The sequence below is a fragment of the Vombatus ursinus genome, unplaced genomic scaffold (genome assembly GCF_900497805.2).
Source record: "Vombatus ursinus unplaced genomic scaffold, bare-nosed wombat genome assembly UNPS02004337.1, whole genome shotgun sequence".
Taxonomy (NCBI): Eukaryota; Metazoa; Chordata; class Mammalia; order Diprotodontia; family Vombatidae; genus Vombatus; species Vombatus ursinus.
In genome coordinates this window covers 583,004-604,364 of record NW_020944115.1, presented here as the reverse complement: position 1 = coordinate 604,364, position 21,361 = coordinate 583,004, and the positions used below count along the sequence as shown (strand labels likewise).

Genomic DNA, 21,361 nt, shown 5'->3' with positions numbered 1-21,361 from the left:
CCACCAGAAGAGCCATGTGGGCTAGAGAGCCTAGAGCTCTGGTGGGAAGTGAGGGGTGGGGTGAGGGCGTCGCCGGGGAAGACTTTAGGGATGAGGCTCCTGCCCCCTCTCCCCCCTTCTACTGGTCCTGTTCAAGTGGGGATCCCTGAGCAGGGCTCTTTCAGTAACGAGGGCCCATGAGCTGCATCTGGATGATGCCAGGGCATTGCCCTGGCTGGAGGCAGGCCCTGCTGGGGCCAGAGTTGGCCTGTGGTTGGGGAAGGAGGAGCCTGGACCTGCCTCCTAATAGCCTTTCATTGTCTCTGAAGTGCCCTTTGGTTGGTAACAGGGAATTCACCCTCCTTTCAGTGAGTCCATAATGGGCTCCACCCAGCCATGCAAGGCTTAATTCCTTCCAATTGCCTTAATCACATGGGGGGAGGTGCAGAAGGGCGGCAGAGCTCACCGGTGTGGCCCCAGCTGCTCCCCTCTCTGCAGATGCTCCCCAGGGTGCCCACTGGGGCTTGGCTCTGGCTGCCCTGGATTTCTTCTTGTGCTGCTGTTGTGCTCTGGTTTCAAAGCTGGGATCCCCCCCCACCCCGACAGTCACCTCTTCCCGGAGTCACCTATTCCTTTGTCGGTAATCTTACTGAAAGGAATGCAGTTTGTCTGGTGTCATCAGGCGGGAGGTTGCTGGCTCAGTGTCCAGGCTGGCTCCCTGATGGAGACCAAAGTCTCTCCTCCACCAGGGCTGAGGATGTCGCGGGCTTGTGAAGCCTGGCTTTGCTGGCTGGATAAAAGGGTTGGAGCAAAGGGCATGGGGGCAGTGTAGAACCCTTCCATATTTCTGCCTAGATATGTCCCCAGATACGAAAAACACATTTTTTGGCCAGGTGTGTTTGCCTCCTTTACAAATGGGATCAGCTGAGTGTGTGCCTCTCAAGCCCTGCAGTTGTAGGATGGAAAATAAAGGGCCTGTTGCATTTAGCTTGACTCAGTGTGTTGGCAGGTGGGCAGGTGGGTGGTTGTACCTGACATTCTGTTCCGCCCTCTGCTTGGGAAGGTCTCATGTTGATGGAATTGTGACACATGGAGGAGAGAATCGAGGCCTCCAGGTATGGCGGCTTTAGAGTCCAGTACCACCTCCACAACTTACTAGCTATGCTATGTGCCCTTAGACAAGTTACTTACTCTCTGGCCTCAGTTTCCTCATCTGCAAAATGAGAGACATTTAAGGTTCCTTCTAGCTCTGTGAGGTGAACAGGGCAAGAATTAACTTTGTTTTAAGATGAGGGCAACTGAGGCCCAGAGAGAGGGCAAGCCTAGCCACATCTAGCCTGTTACCCCTGGTCCCACACAGCAAGTCAGAGCAGAACTGAGATGAGAGCCCAGAGCCCCTGACTCTTTGCCCAGTGTTCTTTCTACCAGCCCCATCCTGCCCCAGAGCCAAACTTTAATGAAACATGGAGCCACCTCTTTGTAAGAAGGAAGAATTGGGGAATTGGGGAAGGAACTTGACTTGTGAGGGCTTATCATAGAATGTAGGAGTCCTTGGTGGGGGTGAGGCAGGGGTAGAGAGTCAGAGCATGAGCCAGCCTAGTTTGGACTGAGCTCTGGGTGTCAGAGTAGGGCCCAGTCAGACCCAGGCATGCACACAGGGGAGGACCCTTTTTTGGACACTATGTCTGCTCCTCTGGAAAACCAGCGGGCTCTGGCTTCTCTCCCTGGACAGGGCTGTATGGAAGGAGAAGGGCAAATCCCTACTCCCCCTCGTCTTGGCCTTCTGTCAGAAGCAGCCGAGGAGAAGAGAGACAGGCCACCTAGGTGGGCCACGCCTGGGTGGTCTTGCCTTTCTGCCCATGCTGCCTTGAGCCAGTAGTTTGGGCCCTCCGGGAGGACAGGACGAGGCTGTGGCTCTCATTAAACCCTCACAGGATGCTGAGCACCCAAGCAAAGGGCCCTCCCTGCCAGCCTGAACTTGATAGGGGCCTGAATCCAAAGAGCTGAGCTCAGACCTCAAGTTAGACAACTGCCCGCTTCCCACCTGTTCACACCAGGTTTTTATTAACCTGCTTGGAAAAGGTCTTAGGGCTCTAATAGCTCGTGCCTCCAAAAGAATTTTCCACCCTGGACAGGGGTGTGTGTGTGTGTGTGTGTGTGTGTGTGTGTGTGTGTGTATGTGTATGTGTGTGTGAGTGTCTCCCCACTTGACCCACAAATGAGCTCATAAAACAGACTTGGAAATGATCACGGAGCTACCTACCTAACATGGTCACTTCAAGATTGGGCCAAGGAGCTAAATTGGGAGACAAGTTGGCAAAGACTCGGCTGCTGTCATTGGCCCCTGGGGCAGGCGGGCAGGTGGGCAGGCTGGCGGGGGTGGAGAGTCTTGTTCAAAGGGTGGCAAGATCTTGCCAAGTAGGGACGGAGGCAGTGGTGTTGACTTGGCTTTCCATTCTAATTTTGAATCAATTTACGAGAAGTGATTCTGAACATCAGTTCAATCGTTAAAACATGGGTTGCGACTGTTTTCATTTAACTAAATGAAATGCAGACCAGATGATGTCCTAGTGGCTTTGGAGTCAAACCCTCTAAAGCTCCATTCCTTTGGATAGCTTGATTTTCTCAGAGACTGTTTGCTTCTCCTTCAGGACCTTGGGCCAGTCTGGGGGCACCCTCCCTCACCACTCTGGTGTTCTTGTCCTCTTCCCTCCTAGTTTGGGGAGCAAATGGGAGAAAGAATTCACCCAACAGATGTTGGGGTATCTGCTGTCTAGGTGCTCCTGTATGGGTTTAAATGGAAGACCCAGAGTCTGGTACCCTCTTCCCACCTCCTACCCCACTCTCGGCCCATTGGGAACTGGCACGTGAGAGCCATAGGCCACAGAAAATGAGAGGAGGCATTGGGCACACAAGCCGGAAATGTTTGTTTCTTTTGTTTTTTTGTTTGTTTCATGTTTCTCTGGCCCATTCAGCCCAGTTGGGGAACCAGGGCAGGGAGGCCGTCGTGGGTTTCTCTAGCCCTGCTCTGGGTGCCCCCTCTCTGCTCAGAAGGCAGGAAGGTACCTTCTAATTGTGCCACCAGGCCTTTGAAAGATGAATGCGTTCCCAGTAGAGAAACAGATGCAGAGATTGGGGGGTGAAGAGAAAGGATGGGCGGTCAGACTCAGCAACATCTGGTCTCCAGGGAAAACCTAATTTCAGCCTTGCTCACAGCTCAGAAATAATGTTCCAGTTGAAAGGGCGGGATTGGGGGTTCAAGTATATTTTATTGGGTATCATATTTACTGGTCTATTAGATGTAACAGCTCAGGGGTTATGACCTCTTTTGGCTCACTGCCTCTTCTCCTGTGCATTAAGGAAGTGAGATGCAGCGGCCTTAAGCCACCTTCTCTACCTCTCAGCGCTCTGCCGCCAACCTCTCTCACTGGCAGCTTTAGCCTTTCATGGCACAGGACAGTGCTATTGACAGAGCAGCGGCCCGTATTTCTATAGGCCTTTAAGGTTTGCAAAATGTCTGATCTCATTGAGGCCTTGTGACCCTGTGAGGTTGGCAGAACTTTTCCCCAGTGAGGAAATTGAGACCTGAAAAGGGAAGTGTCTGGACCAGGGCCTCACAGCTAGACCCAGAGCTCTGGTCCAGGCAACTCTCTCCAATTTTGTGCAATGTGGTGTCCCAACAGAAGCAATGGTCACAAGAGCCAGTTGTGTGAGTTTGGTCAGGCAAGAACTTGGGTCTGGCCCAGGGTGGTGGTGGTGGTGGTGGTGGTGGTGGTGGTGGTGACTTTTTCTTGTCCTGCCAGATAAAGAGACTCAGCGGGAGAAGGAGAAGCTGGAGATGGAGTTGACAGCTGTGCGCTCCACTAATGAAGACCAACGACGCCATATTGAAATCCGGGATCAGGCCCTGAACAATGCCCAGGCCAAGGTGGTGAAGCTGGAAGATGAGGTACAGTTTGGTCTGGGGGGAGGCAGGAAGAGACAGGGAACTCCATCTCCCATGTCCATGGCTCTTAGGGCCTGGTCACCTCCCAAGAGGATGGTACCATTGGCTGTGAGGCTTCTAAGGGACATCAAGGTACATATGGACCTCGCCCTTTGCCTGAGGATACAAGATGTACATGCACTGAACATCTTCTGGCCCTATGCCAGTCCTGGGTTAGATAGATCGATAAAGCATCTATTGAGCTCTTATTTTGTGCCTTGGCATAGCACTGTGCTAAGTGCTGGGGACCCAAATACCCCAAAGCAAGACAGTCCCTGGCCTCGGGGACCTTCCATTCTAGTGAGGGAATATGACCTAGAAAGGAGAGCTGGTAAGAAGTTAGAGTTCACACATGGCAGCATGATGTGGACTGGAGCAGGAAGTGAGGTGGAGATAAAGCAAAAGGCCACCTATCAGAGCCAGGGGACACAGGGGCAGAGTCCAGGTTGCTTGTGGGGAGGAGGTAGAGATGATGGGCTGAGTAGAGGAGGCATGGCATTGAGTCTGGAAGTGTTGTAGAGGCCTGGACCCTGGCGAGCTAAGGCAAAAGGTCAGAATAATTCTTGTCTGCCCATCCCTCTGGTGGCTTGGCTTGACCCTGCAGGTTAGGGTGAGGATGGGAAAAGTGGAGAATTCCTAGGGCCAGATGGCACCCAAGGGCTGATCCCTGCCAGTGGACTTACCCTCTGGGCCACATGGCTGGAATGTTGTGGTGTGGAGGGAAGACGGTGCTTTCCCTTTTGAGTTGGGGAGGGAGGCAGGGTCTAGTGCTGGTAACTGCTCCAACAACCCTAAGTCCCTTGCTGATGAAATGCCCTGGACAGATGGGATTAGAGGTGGGGGTGATTGGTGGTAGAGGTGATTGGTAGTAGGGGTTCAAGGGACTTGAGAGGGGAAGTTGGTAGGAGGGAAAGATGGCCAGTGTTGCTTTGTAGAGAGAAATGTGGGTAGCTGAAGTGTCTCCAGGTTGTATGTGTTTGGAATTCCTGTCTGACCCAGGGTCCTGGCCAGGGTTTGGACATGACTGAGGCATCTTTGTGTATGATGCCTGGAACCTGAATCCCCCTGCCACAGGGTAGACTGTGGAAGATAAAACAGGGCTCCCTCAGCACACTGATGGGCCTGCAGGGACACTTGGGTCTTTTGTGTCTTTACTCCGATTTGGCTTCTGGGGCCGTTCTCTTCATCAGTCCCTTTTTCCCCTCCCCTTTTCCTACCCCAAAAGGAAAGGGAAGGGGGTTCAGTCTCAAACATGGGGAGAGTCCCAAAGAGGACTGTGCTCATGGCCAAAGAACCATAGGCTAGAGTAAGGTGAGCATCTGTGGGCCCACAGGTTTGGCTTCGGGAAAAAATTCTCGTGCAATCATTTCTTTGTTCCCGGCTTCAGCCTGTCCAGGGTTGTAGCATGCTTACAGTTTCTGATAGCCTTCCCAGGAGGTGGCCTAGTTCTCAGAGTAATCACTTACGTGAGGGGGCCTCAAGATGTCAAGGCAACAGACTTCCACTGTCCGAGCCAGGAGGGACTTTTGAGAGCTTCACAAAATGAGGACAAGATGGAGGCCGAGAGAGGGGAGGGAGGGGACCTTTCCAAGGTCCTACAGTGAAGCTTCAACCTGAAGTCTCCTGGCACTGTTCCCAGGCCGTCTTCCACTCGTACTGGCTGAATGATGCTAGTCAGTGACTACCAGCTGCATGAACTGGCTTAGGATGGCTTTCCTTGGCTGGACCTCTGGTCTCTGTAATTGTCCAGAAGTTTTGAGTTTCTCTTGTAAAAGAGGGTGGAGTTGACAAGGCTAGCTTTTGGCTGGGAGAGTCTACCCAGGTCTGAAGGGGTTATGGTGTGTGTGTGTGTGTGTGTGTGTGTGTGTGTGTGTGTGTGCACGCGCGTGTGTACGTGTGCATGTGTGTGCGCGCGCGCGCGCGTGTGCGTGTGTGTGTGTGTGTTTTACATCCTGTCTTTGCTTTACTTCCTACTCAGCAAAATCTCAGAGGCCCCATAATTTCTTCCAGATTCTCAGACCTGATGACCGCTAGCATATGTACAGCCTTGAAACCACAGCTTAGTGAAATTCAACTGGCTTCCCTCTCCTGGCGCCGCTCCTCTTTCTCCCCCGCCCCCAGCCTAGCAGCAGATGAGACCTGGGCCTACTCTTGGCTGGTGGCTGCCTGCTCTCCTTGTACGGTATAAGGGAAGCAGCCCCTGCCTCACGTGCCCTGGTGCCTCAGCGCCTGGGTGCTGTTGCACACTAACCCTAATTCTTTTGGCCTGAGTGGAGTCCTTGCTGCATTGTCAGCCCTGGCTTTCTTGGGGTGCTGGGTGCTGGCCTGCCATGGTGCTACTCTGGCTTTTCCCTGTTTGGGCAGAGGACCTTTGTAGGGTGAGCGCTAGAGGTGGGGAGTGGGCAGAGAGACCCTCCCCCACCTCACAAGTCCTCCTCAGTCTGACCGTGATCCAGCCTGGGGCTTTAGGAATGATGGGAAAAACGTAAAAGGGAGTAGGAGAAACCAAGTTTGCAAGGCTGGCAGATTGTAGAGAGTTTTGAATGAGTCCCAGGCCAAGGACTTTGCATTTTACCCTCTAGGCAATAGGGAGCCACTGAAGGCTGTAGATCTGGGATGTAACTGTAGAGCAGATGAGAGTGGGGCGGGTAGAGTGGTGAGACCTTTTGGGGAGTGTGAAGTGGAAGATGAACCAGTGAAGGGACATCCAGACAGACCAGAGAGTTGGGAGAGAGCCCAGTGGGGAGAGGATCCAGCAGCGGGAGGAGGAGGACTGAGCTAAGACCATAGGGCTTAGCCATGAAGACGCCATTGGCAATGCCAACTGGAGGGAGCAGTGCCGTGGGAATGGGGGCCTCAGAGGCCAGTCTTCTGGCTAGGGAGGAAAGAAAGGGGCAGCAGGTGGACACTTCACTTCTGAGGAGCTAGCTGAACAGTGAAGGGGAGGATGGTGAGCCCTGAGCAGCTCGGTTGGTAGGCATGAGCGGCAGGACCCAGTAGAGAAGAGATTGCAGATGAGGAAGGAGGAGTGGGCGGGACAGGCTCCCCGAAGGGATAGGGTGGAGTGCCCAAGGCGACGGGTTAGCTCTGCCAAGAGCAGAGACAAAGGAGAGGAGAGGGACGGTCTCGGGACAAAGGGAGCAAGCTCATGACCCTTGGGCGACTTCAATTTTCTCAGTCCAGATCAAGTGAACACACATAGAATTCCCTGCAGACCTGGACGTGCCATAGCGATGCTAGCTGTTACTACTGCTATTAGACTCAGGGCGTGGGCATCTGAGATGGGGGGCCTTGTGGGCTGAGTGAAAATGGGAGCTTTCAGGCAGATGATGGGCACAGCCTTTTAGCTCTCCACCTTAACTAAGCAGTGTTTTGTGGGGGGCCTGAGGCACCAAAAAATTGACTTTCTTCAACTCCAAGTCTTATAAGTTTGGCCTGCCCGAGCCCAAGGCAACACAGGGAAATATCTGCAAAGAAACTACATCGGATTCAATGCAGTTGACATTTCCCAAGCCCGGCGCCAGAGCTTAGAAGACAGAAGTGAGGCCATCCCTGCCCCAAGAGAGCTTCCATTCAACTTGGTTCTTCTTGTAGTGACGGGCTGAGAGTTCACTCCCACCTCCTCCAGTGCCTCTTCACGACCGGCTACTCCATTGGATGAGTATGTGGGGAGGGGGAGTGAGCAGCTCTGGCGGAAGGCAGTGCCCTTCCCCATGAAGTCACAGGTTCCTGCAGGATTGTGTTAAGGGCTAGACAATGCTGCAGCTCACCTGGATAGGAGTGAGGGACCTTGGGGTCCAGCCCAGTGACATCAGCTTTGCCTCTTTTGGGGGGTAAATCATCAGGCACGGAGGAGGCTTTCTCACTTAAGAACTCAGGCTCAGGCTGCCTTCTCTAAAGCCCCTTCCTTCTTCCTCATCCCACCAGGCTCCCCACTCTCTGTGTTCCAGGCAAAAGACTGGCATGGAGCCCTAGAAGGGGACGGTGCTAGGGGCTGACACAGCCCTTCCACAATAGTTCTGTTGCCTCTCCCTGAGTCCAGTCCAGAGACTGTTGCCAGCCCTCCTCTGTGGACGCTTGCCCGGGGAGGAGGTGGCATAGTACTGTGGCTAAGACACATGGGGATTTTATCTGGGAGTCCTTATCAGCCAGGCCTTGCCACGAGTGAGTAGCTTGTACCACGGGTAGCTGGTGACTTCCGAGACTCAGCTTTGTCTTTTGGGTCATAGCGGTATAAATGAAGAGGACTATGGGCCCATGCAGGCCCAGCTTCAAGGAACTGTGTCTTCTGCAGTGGTCATGGTGCTCTCCTTTCCAAATAGCCCCCCGGCACCAGCCCCTTGAATCCTCTCCCAGCCCCCAGCCAACCTCGCAGCAGAGATACAACAGATGCCTGGCATCTCTGCCCACAAGGCTCAGGCTGCCCAGGCTTCTGGCCGGCGGCTGCTGTCAAGAGGATCCAGGGCCCGGCCGATGCTTGGGTAATTGTTGCCGGGATGGTGGGAAAAAAGGCCTTGGCAGGATCGCAGAGGGAGATGCTGCGGGTGGGCCTTTTGACTGTGTGCGGAGTTCAACAGGAAAGGACAGAGCTGACTGTGGGAGGGCTGGCAGAGAGTGCCAGCTATTCCCATTAGCCAGATTCAGGCTGGCATGATAGCCAGGGAGAATATGGACAGAGGGAACTCCTTTAACCTTTTCTGAGCTGGTGCCTTTTGGGCTGTTGGGGGCTGGGGAGGGGAATTGAGTTGAATTGACTTGAATTCAAGCTTGAATCTTTGAGGATTTGGGGGTTCCCTTCCTCACTGGCCAGACCAAAAGGGGCTCTCCCTACCTGCTACTCCACCCCCTGGCTGCTACTTGCTCTATCTACCCTGTTTACGTATCGGTTCTTTTGAGTCTAGTTTGGAGGATGCATGATTTCCATGAGGGTGGGTGACTCCTGCCATGGTCAAGTGCTTCCTTTCCCCAAAGCGGCCTTTGCTAAGATGGGAAGAGGCCCAGCTTTTTAAGCCTTGGCACTCCTAGCCAATAGCTCTATACTCTTGGGCAAATCCTCGCCCCAGCCAGGGCCTCCGCTTTTCTCTTGAAAATGGAGGGCTTGGATTGGTTAAGGTCTCCTACCAGCTCAGATATTATGTCGTCCTGAGTCCATTGCCCTATGTGGACATCATTTTTGTCCTCTATAAAATGAAGAGAGGGACTTAAGGTCAAGTCAGAGAGAGATCACGTGAAGGCACTGGGGCCATTTAGCCTGACGAAGAAAAGACTTGGGGAGAATGGAATAGTTGTCTGCAGTCTTTCCAAGCAGCTTTCTCACGTGGAAGAAGATCAGCCTTGCCCTGCTTGACCCTCGAGAGCAGAACTAGGAGCACCAGGGAAAGGAGAGACAGCCTTTGACCTGATGTTAACTCTTAATGGAAGTCAGGAAGTTTTTCCTCTTCCAAATACAATGAACTTGTCTCAGGAAGCAGTGCTAGTCCTTGCTAGCCCTCCTTGAGCTGGATGCCTGTCTCTTCCACTATGGTGGAATGGGGATTCCTGGTCAGGGATGCATTGGGTTGCACTGGATGCCCTCTAAAGTCCCTCCCTCGAAAACTCTGATGGCCTGTGCTTCTGACTTGCTGTGCTCTTTGGACCCTCCCATAATGATTTATGAGAGATCTTGTAAGAGGTTCTAGGTATAGATAGCTCTCGGTCCAATGACCAACTAGAATGCCTTCAAAGAACCCTAGAGCTTTATGAGTTCAGCTAAACAAAGCAGCCATTTTACAGGGCTTGGGAGTTTGGCTTGAATATCTAGGTATGGTTTGGACCCAACCAACCAGTTACAGCTGCAGTTAGCTGTCTCTGACTGATTTCTCTTTTCTGTCTCTGATGCTGGTCTTGGAAAACCTGTTTAAAATCCCTAGATTGAGGGCTGCCCCTGGACTCCTCACTGCTGCCTAGGAGCTCTTGGGTCTTTGGGTGGCTAGTTCCTCGAGGTGATTGCTCCTCCAGTCTAGATTTCTTTCAGGCTATGCCAGGACAGGAAAGGACAGGGCAGGACAGTGTCCTGGCAGTGGGCTCAGGCACTCTACTAATATCAGGCTAGTGTTCCCAGGGTTACTTAGGCAGAGCTCTTTTTTTGGAGCCAGGAGCTAAATCAAACCCAGCTGAGGTTGCAGAAGGCTCCTGAAAGACTGCATTCCCCAGAGGACTGCAAAGGGGCAGGGGGGCATCTGAGGGCTCCTTTGGGGACAGCTGAGAAATGGCTTTTGTGCATGGGGTTGGGGTGGCCATAAGGGAATAAGAGAAAGGGGGAAGACAGACCAGTGGCAAATGGCCCTAGGACCCTGGTGGAGCCTGTGTTCCCAGACACTGCCTCGGAATATCCTTGCAACAAAGGGGTGTGCTTGTTCCTCAGGGAATATGCCCTCAGACAGTGGCCTGAGTGTTTATCCAGGTATCGAGTTTATCCAGACTGAGCTGCTATTGGTACAAAGCCTTTTCCTCCATGGTAGGTCATTAAACCCTTACCGTGACCTTGGGAAGGGGGCTGGGCAGGTAGCCATGGCCCCCATTTGATAAAAGTGGAAACCACAGCACAGAAGTGGGGTGTGACACCTTAAAGAAACTAGTTGACACATGCAAGTGTGGGCTTTGTGGCCTGGGAGAATTTTGCCCCATTTTGTGGCCACTTCTGAATTGTTCCCAGGCCAAGACAGATAGAGAAGAGGCAACAAAATGAATTTTTCAGGCTTCATCTCCTTGGAGTGATGCAGTCACTCTCCGAGGTGTTACTCCCATCTGGCAGAGGAAGAAACTGGCGCTCAGGTTAAGGGACTTGCCCAGGGACACACAGCTAGCAAGGGTCTGAGTGGAATTTGAACCCTGGTTCTCTCTACTTCACCAGCCTGGTGAGCTGGATCTTAGGGTCCAGATTAGGGGTTCTACAAATTGGCTTTTTCTTTTTAATTTGACAACCATATTTCAACGTAATTGGTTTCCTTTGTATTTGATTGTGTCTGTTTAAAAGCCTAATTCTGAGCAGGGTTCCCTGGGTTTCACCAGGCTGACTGCCAAAGGGATTCATGGCACCACAGACCCCTGGCCTCGAACTAGAAGGGACCGTGGAACCCCCTAGAGCAGCCCCTCACTCTCCATAGAGCTTAACTGAGGGTCCAGCCAGAGGTCTTCCTCAAGGGCATGTGTTAGCCAGGAGCAGAGCTGGGCAGCTGGTATGAAATCCCACTGCAACGGCTTCCGAGACCCTGTGCTCAGCCCAAGCAAACAGACGCAGAAGGTCAATTAGCAAGTTTCTTTGTTCTCTAGGTGATAAAAAGAGAAGCGGAGTTTCAGAAGAGGGGACAGGAGTGAGTGCACTTCCTTCCAAACACTGTGTGCGCACATGCGCGCACGCACACACACACACACACACACATACACGGACACTGAGTTTGAAAGACACTCACAGTTGTTAAATGAAGACAAGAGGTACCACCACATGTTCATTTGCAGGGATCAAATTTTCCTGACTCAGAAGGGAGCCCAGAGGGCTGCCAAATGTTTGGGACCCTCTTCTGCTGATTTCAGACCAGCAGGGGAAAGATCTGCTTGACTCTGAGTGTCTGCCTAGCCATGTGCTGGGCCTTCTCTTGCCTTCTGCATCCATCCCCAACCTTAGCTTTGAAAGTGTTCTGCCCACTCTGCCCACCAGAGTATCAGTTTCCCTAGGGTCATAGATGGAGCGTGGGAATGGCCTTTGGAAGTCACACAGTTCAACCATTTCATCTTACATTGAAGCCTAGAAAAGTTAAGTGAGTTGCCCAAGGCACTGCTCTGTAACTCAGTTTCCTCCTTTGTAAAATAGGGTTAACAACACCTATCTCATAGGGTTATCACAAGACTCAAAAGAGTATGGAAAGAGTTTTTCAAAACTACTATATGAGCATCACGATTGTGATTTTTTCAGCCAGTTGGCATTCATGCACTGAGCTTTAAAGGGAGATAGGATAATATGGTGGAAAGAGCACACTGATTCTAAGGACCTGAGTTCAGATCCTTTCTCTGATGTTTGCTGTAGGTGTGGCCTTGGGCAAATGGCTCCCCCTCGAGTGTAAAATGAGGAGATTGGACTAGCTGCCCTCTGAGGGCCCCTCCAACTTCAGATTGGGGATCAGGTGCTGATGGTGGGAGAGTTGCCAGATCTTGGGGCCCAACCCCTGGGGAGGTGTGGCATTCACAGTACTTATGGGAACAACTCTGATCAACAAATATTGACTTAACAACATTGTTAGTCAAGGGGGATGTGGGTGTAGAAACGTGTAGCCTAGGCCCACTGAAGCAGATGGGGGATTGATTTGAGCATGAGGATAATGTGGGAAATATTGGCCAACGTCAGACTACGGAGAGCCTTGAGTGGCCAGCTGAGGAGTTTGGGCTTTCTCTTGTATACAACGGGAAGTGGTTAAAGGTTGTTGACAGGAGGAAAGGGAGACTTTGGGAAGATTACCTTGGCCTCCTGTAGAGGGGAGACTGGAAACAGGGAGGCCAGCTAGAAGGCTGTCGCCACAGTCCAGGCCTGAATTCATGAGGCCTGCATCGTTGTGTTCAAGTAAAAAGAGAGGGATAGATGGCAGAATGATTGCAGAGGAAGAGTGAGCTTTTAGCGATCGATCAGAGTCTCGGAGTGGGCTTGAGGCCTTGTGGTGAAAGGCTGGGCCCCAGCTGGTTTGAGGGCTGGCTGTACTGGAGCCAGGAAGAGAAGCAGGAAGTGAGAGGGGGATTTAGGAGGTGTGCTCTGGAATGCCAGCACTCTGTGGGAGTAAACAGAGGGAGAAGGGGGCCGAGGACAGAGGCCCAAGGAAGTCATGCCACTGGAGGGGGCAGAAGAGGCTGAGGGCAGGAGAAGGCCAAAGGCAGGGAGAGACTTTCCAGGATGGCAGGGATCGAGGACATTGAAGAGGGAGAAAATGCCATTGGACTGATGGAGGAGGCCGTTACTGAGTTGTGGCCAGAGATCAGTTTCAGTGGAGCAGTGAGGGCAGGAGCCAGATAGCAGGGGGGCTCAGGAGAGAGGTGGGAAGGGGGAGGCAGTGGAGGGGGGAGCTGGAAGGCAGGGGGTTCAGGAGAGAGTTGGGTGGGGAAGCGGGGGGCAGAGGGAATAGTGGGGGGGGGAGGAACCAGGCGCAGCAGGGGGCTCAGGAGAGAGCTGGGGGGGGGGCAGTGGGGGTGGGCAGAACTAAGTGGTGGGGGGTTGGGGGTTGGTTTGGGTTTTTTTTTTTTTTTTTTGAAAGATAGAAGAAACTTTTTCATCTCTGAAGGTAGAGGGAGGGAACAGTGGGGAGGGAATGTGGATTTAAAGATACAAGAGACAGAAGCTGCCAGAGGGGTCACAATCCTAAGGACGGTAGCAAGATGGAGGCAAGGGGGCAGGGTAGAGGGGGTGGTATGAGAAATAAGAAATAGAGTCCATTGAGATTGGCATGAAGGGGGAAGATGTGAGAAGAGGCACCTCATGTGTGTCACACACACACACACACATATACACGTACATGCATGCACACAGGCATGGGTAGGGACTGGGCCTGAGATTGCCTCGGGTGGCCACGGGGAGACTCCCTCTCCCCAGGCTCAGCCTCTACTACCTCTAGTCTTAGAAAGAGCTGCCTAGAGCTATGATATCAGACGCCAGTGGCCACATATTGACTTAGAAAACCACAAATTAACATTATCTACAATATAGTATGTGTTTATTTTGTTAAACAATTCCCATTTGACATTTGAAACTGGCTCCCCCCTTCATGGCCTGAGTTTGACTTGATGGTGCCTTTGGTCTCAAGGACTAAAAGGTAGAGTGACCTGTGCCAGTATGTCAGAGGCAGAGCCTAGCCTGGGCTTTCTGTCCGCTACATCCTTATGGCAGAGTCCCATTGGGAATGTCGGGAGGTGCTAGGGTTCTAACAGTTCTTCACAGGGCTCTGTCAAGGATGGGGCTGGGGTAGAATATAGTTGGACAGCGGGAAGGATGTTTTGAGATCATCTAGTTCAACCTCCTGATTCTACCGAGGAAGAAACTGAGCCCCAAAGAGGAGAATGGCCTTAGGGTCCTGGAAAGTCCCAGGCACAAGGGAACTTCAAGGTCATCTGGATAAGCCCCAACCTAGCTTTCCAGACTGATTTCCCATCATCCACCCTCCCTCTCCATTCCCACTGTTATCTTCTACACATCATTTAGGCTCTCACCTTTTTGACTTTGCGTAGACTAACCCCCACATCCCTGGAATGTTCTGCTTCCTTGCCTGCAGCCCTTGAAATCTCTCTTTCTTCAGAGTTCTGCTCTGCTCCTCTTAGGTGAGGCCTTTCCTGATCTGCCCCCAAATTCCTACACCTTTATTTTGTCTATAGATTATACTTATTTCTTCATAGCCCACGTGCTTTTACGGAATCTAGTCCAGCCCCTCAATTTTACAGAGCAAACTGAGGTCCAGCCCAGGCAACAGATTGGTCCCAAGTTGTCACAGAACCTCCACTAGAACCCAGGGCCTCGCCATGGCCCTTTGGACAGCAAGACTAGACTTCTTCTTGGGGGGCTCCCTCTCATTGGGCACGAGCAGATAGAATGCTCAGGGTTCAGTGAACAACTTGTGCAGCCCTTTGGCCGTGAGAGAGCCCTTCCAGTTCTAGGCTGGACCTCCCCATTTCCTTCAACCCCTAAAAGAGGAAGCTCTCTGAAGGCAGGCTGTTTCTCTTTTTCTTGTATGCCCAGCACCTAGCACTGGGCCTGTCCTAAAGCAGGGCTTTAACTGGGGCACGATCTTCAAGCCCTTCAACCCAGAATGTGGCACACCCATGGGCTCGCTTTCAAACGGCCACGGCCCTTCACATGGGACCCGAGCAGGGCTGGGGCCAGAGGGATGGCTGCCTGACTGGCTGCCCAAGCCTCATTAAGGAGCATTTGGGGCCACCCATCATGGAGCTTACAGTCTGGTCAAACCTCCCTTGAGGTCTCTTGCTGCTCTTTCTTCCCAGAGGATGGGAGACCTGGCCAGGGTAGCCAGCTGACTGCCTCTTTCAGGGGCTGCTTTTGTCTAAGAGATTTTGATTTTATTTTTCCAACAAGGACGGGTCATGGAGAAATCTCAATGGCCAAGAGCTACTGCCTTTTCCATCATAAATCTGAGTTGCCGTAGCGTTTGCCCATGGATGCTAGACCTGGGTGCTGGCTGCATTTAACTACCTTTAAGTATAAACTCCTGGCTTCCCATAAGTCCCAACTAAAATCCCATTTTCTACAGGAAGCCCTTTCCAGCCCCTCTTAATGCTAGTGGCTTCCTTCTGGTAGTTATCTCTTATTTAGCCACTAGTTAGAGAGCTTGTTTGTAAATATTTGCTTGTTATCTCACCCATTAGACTATGAGCTCCTTGAGGAAAGGGACTGTCTTTTGCCTCTTTTTGTATCTCCAGCATTTAGCATAGTGCTTGACACATAGTAGGTGCTTAATAAATGTTTATTGCCTGACTAGCTGCTGTAAGCCTTTGGGAACAAGGGTTAGCATTCTCTGTGGGTGTGGCAACTCCTCCCGAACAATCGGTCAGTCTCGGAGCATTTCACAAGGACCTGGGGTGGGGGGGAGCAGAGGGGGAATGAAGAACTCCCCTTGCCCATCTCATCACAATCACATACATGCACACCCCAATAGCAACAATTAAGTGCATTGGCATTCTCCGAGTACCTGCAGGCTTGCAAATAGGTTTACAGAATGTCTTTGGTCCCTGGTGTTGGGTGTTTTGGCTTTGTGACCTTGGACAAAGCCCTTCTCTCTCTGGCCCTCAGTTTCCCCCCTCTGTAACATGAGGGAGGGTTGGGAAGGATGACCTCTGAGGACCCTTCCAGTTGATCAAACAGAACCTCTGTTTATGGAAGGAGAGGGGAGGGGGTACCTGGTATGTGTTGTTATTGGGGAACCTCCTAGAAAAAATCTGAGTTGGTGTGAAACACCTGGGCTGGTAAATCTTTGGAACTTGTTTACAAGACTGGATTAAACCAGGGCCCCAGTGACAGGGACTAGTCATAGAGCTAAGGAGAGGACTCACCAGTCCTTCTGAGCCCCAAGGCTGGTACGGAAACCTCCTGCGCCTTCCTCCATGTAAGTCCCTGGTGGAGTGTTGCTTAAGACGCTACCACATTCAGGCCATCTTCCTGGATTCCTTGTAGTTTGACACCTGTACCCATCACCATTGAGGGGTTAGCTTGTGCCCAGTTTCCACTGAATAGGCATATGCAGTGCCCATCAGAAAGTATAACTTGCGTTGACTTCTTGGCTGGCTCTTTCTGTTGAACCTTTTTTTCTTCTTTTTGGACTCATTTGTGTCTAAGCAGGGAATCTCTCAAGAGACCTGATGGCAAATTTTTCCAACTTGAAGGGGAAGGTGTGCATTAGGAAGGGCTTGGCAGGCTCTTTGGTGAGGATCGAGGACCTGCGGGGAGGCCCACAGGCCTGTTTAAAAACAAGATTGGCTAATTTAAAATATTGCTCTCAGTTCCCAATGACTTCCCTTCACTGAAAGCTCCCTCATAATAAAGACATGCAGTTAGACAGAAGAGATCAATCCATTGGCCGTACCTGAAAATGTTTGCTTTATTCCATACCTGTAGTGTACCACCTCTGTTGACTCAAAGGAAGGGGGCGTGCTTCGTGTCAGGGCTCTAAGACGAGAATTCCCCCCATCCCCCAAATCTTGTGTCTCTGAGCCTTCTTGGCCTCCTTCAGTCAGGCGCTAGATACAAGATGTTGTTTTGTACCTCCTGGGAACTTTTTGAAAGCCTCAGGACAAAAGATAGGAGATCAGTATCCAGTGTTATCAATTGGGCTCTGCATGCTCATCCCGTGACAGAGCAGGTTAACTTGAGAGAAGCTGAGGCAGTGTGCTGGGGAGCCAGTTGGCTGCCTTAGCCAGCCTCCTGGGCCTGCAGCCTCAGCCGGGCCTCCCACCTCCTCAGGAGGAGGCCAGAACAGCCTTGGGAGTAACTGAGCTCACCTTCCCCTCTGGTTTTGAGATCTCCCATGCAAGGAGCTGCCCCTCCCCCAACTTCTCAGCATTTCTTTTGTGTTGAATGGAGGAGGCCTTGTGGCTGGGGCATCTGAAGCAGGAGCGTCCTCTCCCAGAATGCCTAGCCTGGCCAGATGCACCTGGGAAAGCCCAGCCTAGTCTGGGTGGAAGTGATTGGAGACCTGGATTTGAGCAGATGCTCCTTAATCTAGGTGATTGTGGGCAAGTCATTCACCTTCCCAAGTGCCAATCTTCTGTAAAAAAAGCAATAGCTGGTTAACACTCTCAGGGTTGTTGCGATGCGAGCACCTTGGAAACCTTAAAAAGAAAAGGCCAGAGAAATGAGGAGTGTGTGTGTGTGTGTGTGTGCACATGTGTGTGTACAGGTATGTGCAAATGTGTGTGGGAGGGAAGGAGAGACAGAATGAAGGAGAGGTATGTATGTATGTATGTATGTGAGAGAGATGGAGAATATGGGAGTCATCAGAGTATAGATGTAAGAAAGAGGCCTAAATGGCGATGAAAAATGGGGTACAAGCCCTGGTTTCTGGGAATGTGGTAAAGGGAAGAGCTACCCAATGGAAAGGCCCTCAAACTCTTGGCCCAAGAACTTGCCAGAAAGCTAAGGTGAGCAAAGCTGCCTCTTGTCCTGGTATTTGCTGAATTCATAGGAGCATAGATTTGGGGGTTGCCAAGGCCCTTTGTTTCACAGACTAGGAAGTGGGAAACATGCCTCTTTGGGGGCCCTGCTTCTGCCCCACTTCTCCTTGAGGTTTTCTGAGCCATACTGCGAGGGAGGCAGGCTTGAGGGGACACAGATCTCTGGGATCTCTGAATACAGGGACCCAGGGCTGGCAACATGGGGGTGAGCACAGGGCTGCTGGGATTCCTGGGGAGTGGATCTACACTTGGGAGCCATCCTAGCAGTTTCTGGCCATGGTTTCCCCACACACGCACACCTGGGAGAGGCCTACTTGATCCCAGAGGCAGGGCTGGCTTGGGCTCGGTGGCTAACCCAGCCTTTTCCCTTCCTGCCCCTTCCCATCCCTCATGTTCAGCTTAAGAAGAAACAAGTGTATGTGGAGAAGGTGGAGAAGATGCAGCAGGCTCTGATGCAGCTGCAGGCTGCCTGCGAGAAACGGGAACAGCTGGAGAACCGCCTCCGGGCCCGCCTGGAGAGAGAGCTGGAGTCTCTGCGTATGCAGCAGGTGAGATTGAGCCAGGGCTGCTATGGGGGTTTGCTTCAGGTGAGACCCGAGGCCTCGAGGAGTAGCTTCCCTCCCACAATCTGGGTTACTGGGCCATGCTCCCTCACTCCCAGTGCATGCCAGTGGGCGGCTTCTCTGAAGGCAGAGAAAAGCCCAGGGTCTGCCATCTCGCTTTCCTGTGCCCAGAGCGGCCCCAGTAATGGATACTCAGGCACCAGCTCCAAGGAGCCCAGTACCGGTGTCACCTACCTACCACCCCTAGAAACCTGTAAGGGACCTTTGAGTGCATGTAGACTTCAGCCCTTCATTTTGCAGAGAAGCAAACTGAGGCCCAGAGCGGTGAAGGGTCTTACCCAAGGTCATACAGTGAATTATGGCAGAGCTGGATCTAGGCCGCAAATCTGCTGACACCCACCACCCCTCTCTCCCTGCAATCATTGTTTGCCCACTATCTCTCCATAGTAGAAATACCAATGAATAGTGGCGGGGGGTGGTGGTGGTGGAAAGAGTTCTAGATCTGGACTCAGAGGATCCGGGTTTAAATCCTGCCTCTGCCAATTTCTATCTCCCTGTGTGGCCTTAGGCAAGTGCCTTCCCTTCTCTGGGCTCAGTTTCTCCTTCTAAAATAAGGGTGTTGGGCCAGATGGCCTCGAAGGTCCCTTGCAGCTCAGTCTTGGTGCATGTGACAAAGGCTGTTTTTCTTCTGAGGGTCCATTTCGGTGGGGTGGCCTTGGGAAGTCTTTGGCGCCCTTGCCCCTGCCCTTTGTCAAACAAGGGCTGGCCCTGATCTGGGGGATTTGTGCCATCAGCGTCAAAGCACCTCGCAGGCCACCAACCTCTCAGAGTATAGTGCCTCAGCCCTCATGGAACTCCTTCGGGAGAAGGAAGAACGCATCCTGGCTCTGGAGGCCGACATGACCAAGTGGGAGCAGAAGTACTTGGAGGAGACGGTGATGAGGCAGTTTGCGTTGGAGACCGCAGCCACAGTGGCCGCACAGAGGTAAGAAAGGAGGGGACCCCGTGGGTCGCCCCCTGCCATGCAGCCCTTGGAAGGGCCAGGAGGATTTTCCAGTGGGTGGTTTGTGCCCTATTCCCTCCCCTTTGGGTTAGCCATCCATCCTGGGCCTCCAATCTCATTCCCATCAAAGCAGCCTGCTGGCTGTTCCAAGCCACTTGACATTCTTCTTCCTACCTCAGTGCCTTTGTGTAGGCTGAGCCTCATACCTGGAGTGCCCTCCGTGCTCACTACCACCTCCCAGAAGCCTTAGCTTCCTTCCTTAGCATAGCTCTGGCACCTCCTTCTACTTTAGGTTTTTCTTGAGCCTCCAAGTTGTTAGTGTTTGCACCCTCTTGAGATTACTTTTCATTACTTTGTGTAATTGGGGGGAGGATAAACATTAATTAAGCACCTATGGTATACCAGGCACTGTGCAAAGTGCTTTACAATTATTATCTCATTTGATCCCCACAACAACCCTGGGAGATAGGTGCTGTTATTACCCCCATTTTACAGTTGAAGAGACTGAGACGAATAGAGGTCGTGTGATTTGCCTGAGGTTATACAGCTAGTGAGTGTCTGAGACTGGATGTGACCTCCTGACTCTGAGCCCAGCACTCTATCCACTGTGCCACCTAGCTGCTCCTTGGAGTCAGGAATGCTCTTTTTCCCTCTGTATCTCCAGTGCCTAGAACCCAGAGGGGCCTAGAGATGCTTATTGACTTATATCCACTGTAGACTGTGAGGGGGCAGAGAGGGTGAGCAGGAGGAAATTCAGAACCAATTGGATTTTAGGCAAGAATAATCCATGCTCAGCCTTCAAAGAAAAGCCAGGGGCCTCAGATAAGAGATTGTCTGGCTCCCCTCTCTGGGCTACTCCAATTCTTCAGGCCCATTGGGGGCAGGGAGGGGAACAGTTGCCTGGGTCTTCTCAAAATGTCAAATTGCCATTCGATAGCTAAGCAGTGTCTGAGTTATGCTGTGGGGCTGCACCAAACAGGTCATTCTTGCCCTTTGGGAAATGATATTTGAAGGCCATGTTCCTAGCTACAAGTAATTGAGCAGGCCTGATAGTCACATGCCCATCACCCTCTTGGAAGGGAAAAGTGGAAGAGAATTTTCTTTTTCTTTTCTCTTATTGGTTGTCCTTTGGCAGGTTATAGGTGAAAGGTCGAGATCAGTCAACTCCGGGCAGATAAGGTGTCCCTCCTTAGCTAGAAACCTCTGAAAGAAGACCCAATTCCCCCACCCACATGGTTAGTCTGTCTGTCTCTTGGATGGAATAGGCGAATTAATTCAAATTCAATAATTCAAGAAGCATTTACTAAACACTTATTATGTGCAGAGATGAAAACAAAATTGTCCTTTATGGTACAATTTGTTGACCTATCCTCCAATCACTGGACACTTGGCTTCACTTTCTTTGCTACCATGAAAAGTGCTGCTATAAATAACCTGTCTTTGACTTTTGTGGGGGGGGGGTGCCTTTTACTGGTGTTTCTGGGTCAAAGGGTATGACTAAGTTAGTGATTTTTCTGGTATAATTTCAAATTATTTGCCAGAATGGTTGAAGCAATTGACACATCTACAAAAAGTGCATTCTAGTGCCTGTTTTTCCCCAGCCCCTCCAACAATGACCTGTCTTAAACTTGCTCAACTTTTATAGTCTGAGGGATGTGAGGTAAAACCTCAGGGTTGTTTCAAATTGCATTTCTCTTATTATTAGGTATTTGGTGCATTCTGTCTTATAGTAGTTGAGACTTTGCCTGTTCATATCCTTTGACCTTACATCTAATTTTTACCACTAGCATCCAGGAAATGTTTGAGTCTCTCCAGCATCGATAAACTCACATAGGTCTAGAGCTGCAAACCTTATAGGTTCTCTGGTCTGACTCCCTCACTTTACAGAGGAGAGAAATGAGGCAAAGACATTTGCCCAGGGTTCCACAAGTAATAAGTGGGAAAGTTGGGATTTGAACTCAAGTCCCATGACTCCCAAGGACAACTGTCTGTCACATTAAGTGGTGGCTTATCCAAACTCTGGCTTGAAAACATTCTTTGTGTATGCTCAGGACAGTAAGTCATCTCAGAATCTGAAGCACCAATTCCTCTGCATGATATGTGTGTGTGTGTGTGTGTGTGTGTGTGTGTGTGTGTGTG

At 51.5% G+C, this 21,361-nt stretch overlaps 1 protein-coding gene across 7 annotated transcripts in view; it reads left to right on the top strand.

The window, feature by feature from the left end:
* AMOT (angiomotin) overlaps positions 1-21,361 on the top strand; it is a 61,823-nt gene that overhangs the window by 29,814 nt on the left and 10,648 nt on the right. For all 7 annotated transcript variants that reach the window (XM_027835520.1, XM_027835497.1, XM_027835505.1 and 4 more), the window contains 3 exons: positions 3,783-3,928; positions 18,055-18,204; positions 19,014-19,204. In XM_027835520.1, coding sequence (XP_027691321.1) covers positions 3,783-3,928; positions 18,055-18,204; positions 19,014-19,204 — 487 coding nt within the window. The remainder of the gene's footprint in view (positions 1-3,782; positions 3,929-18,054; positions 18,205-19,013; positions 19,205-21,361) is intronic.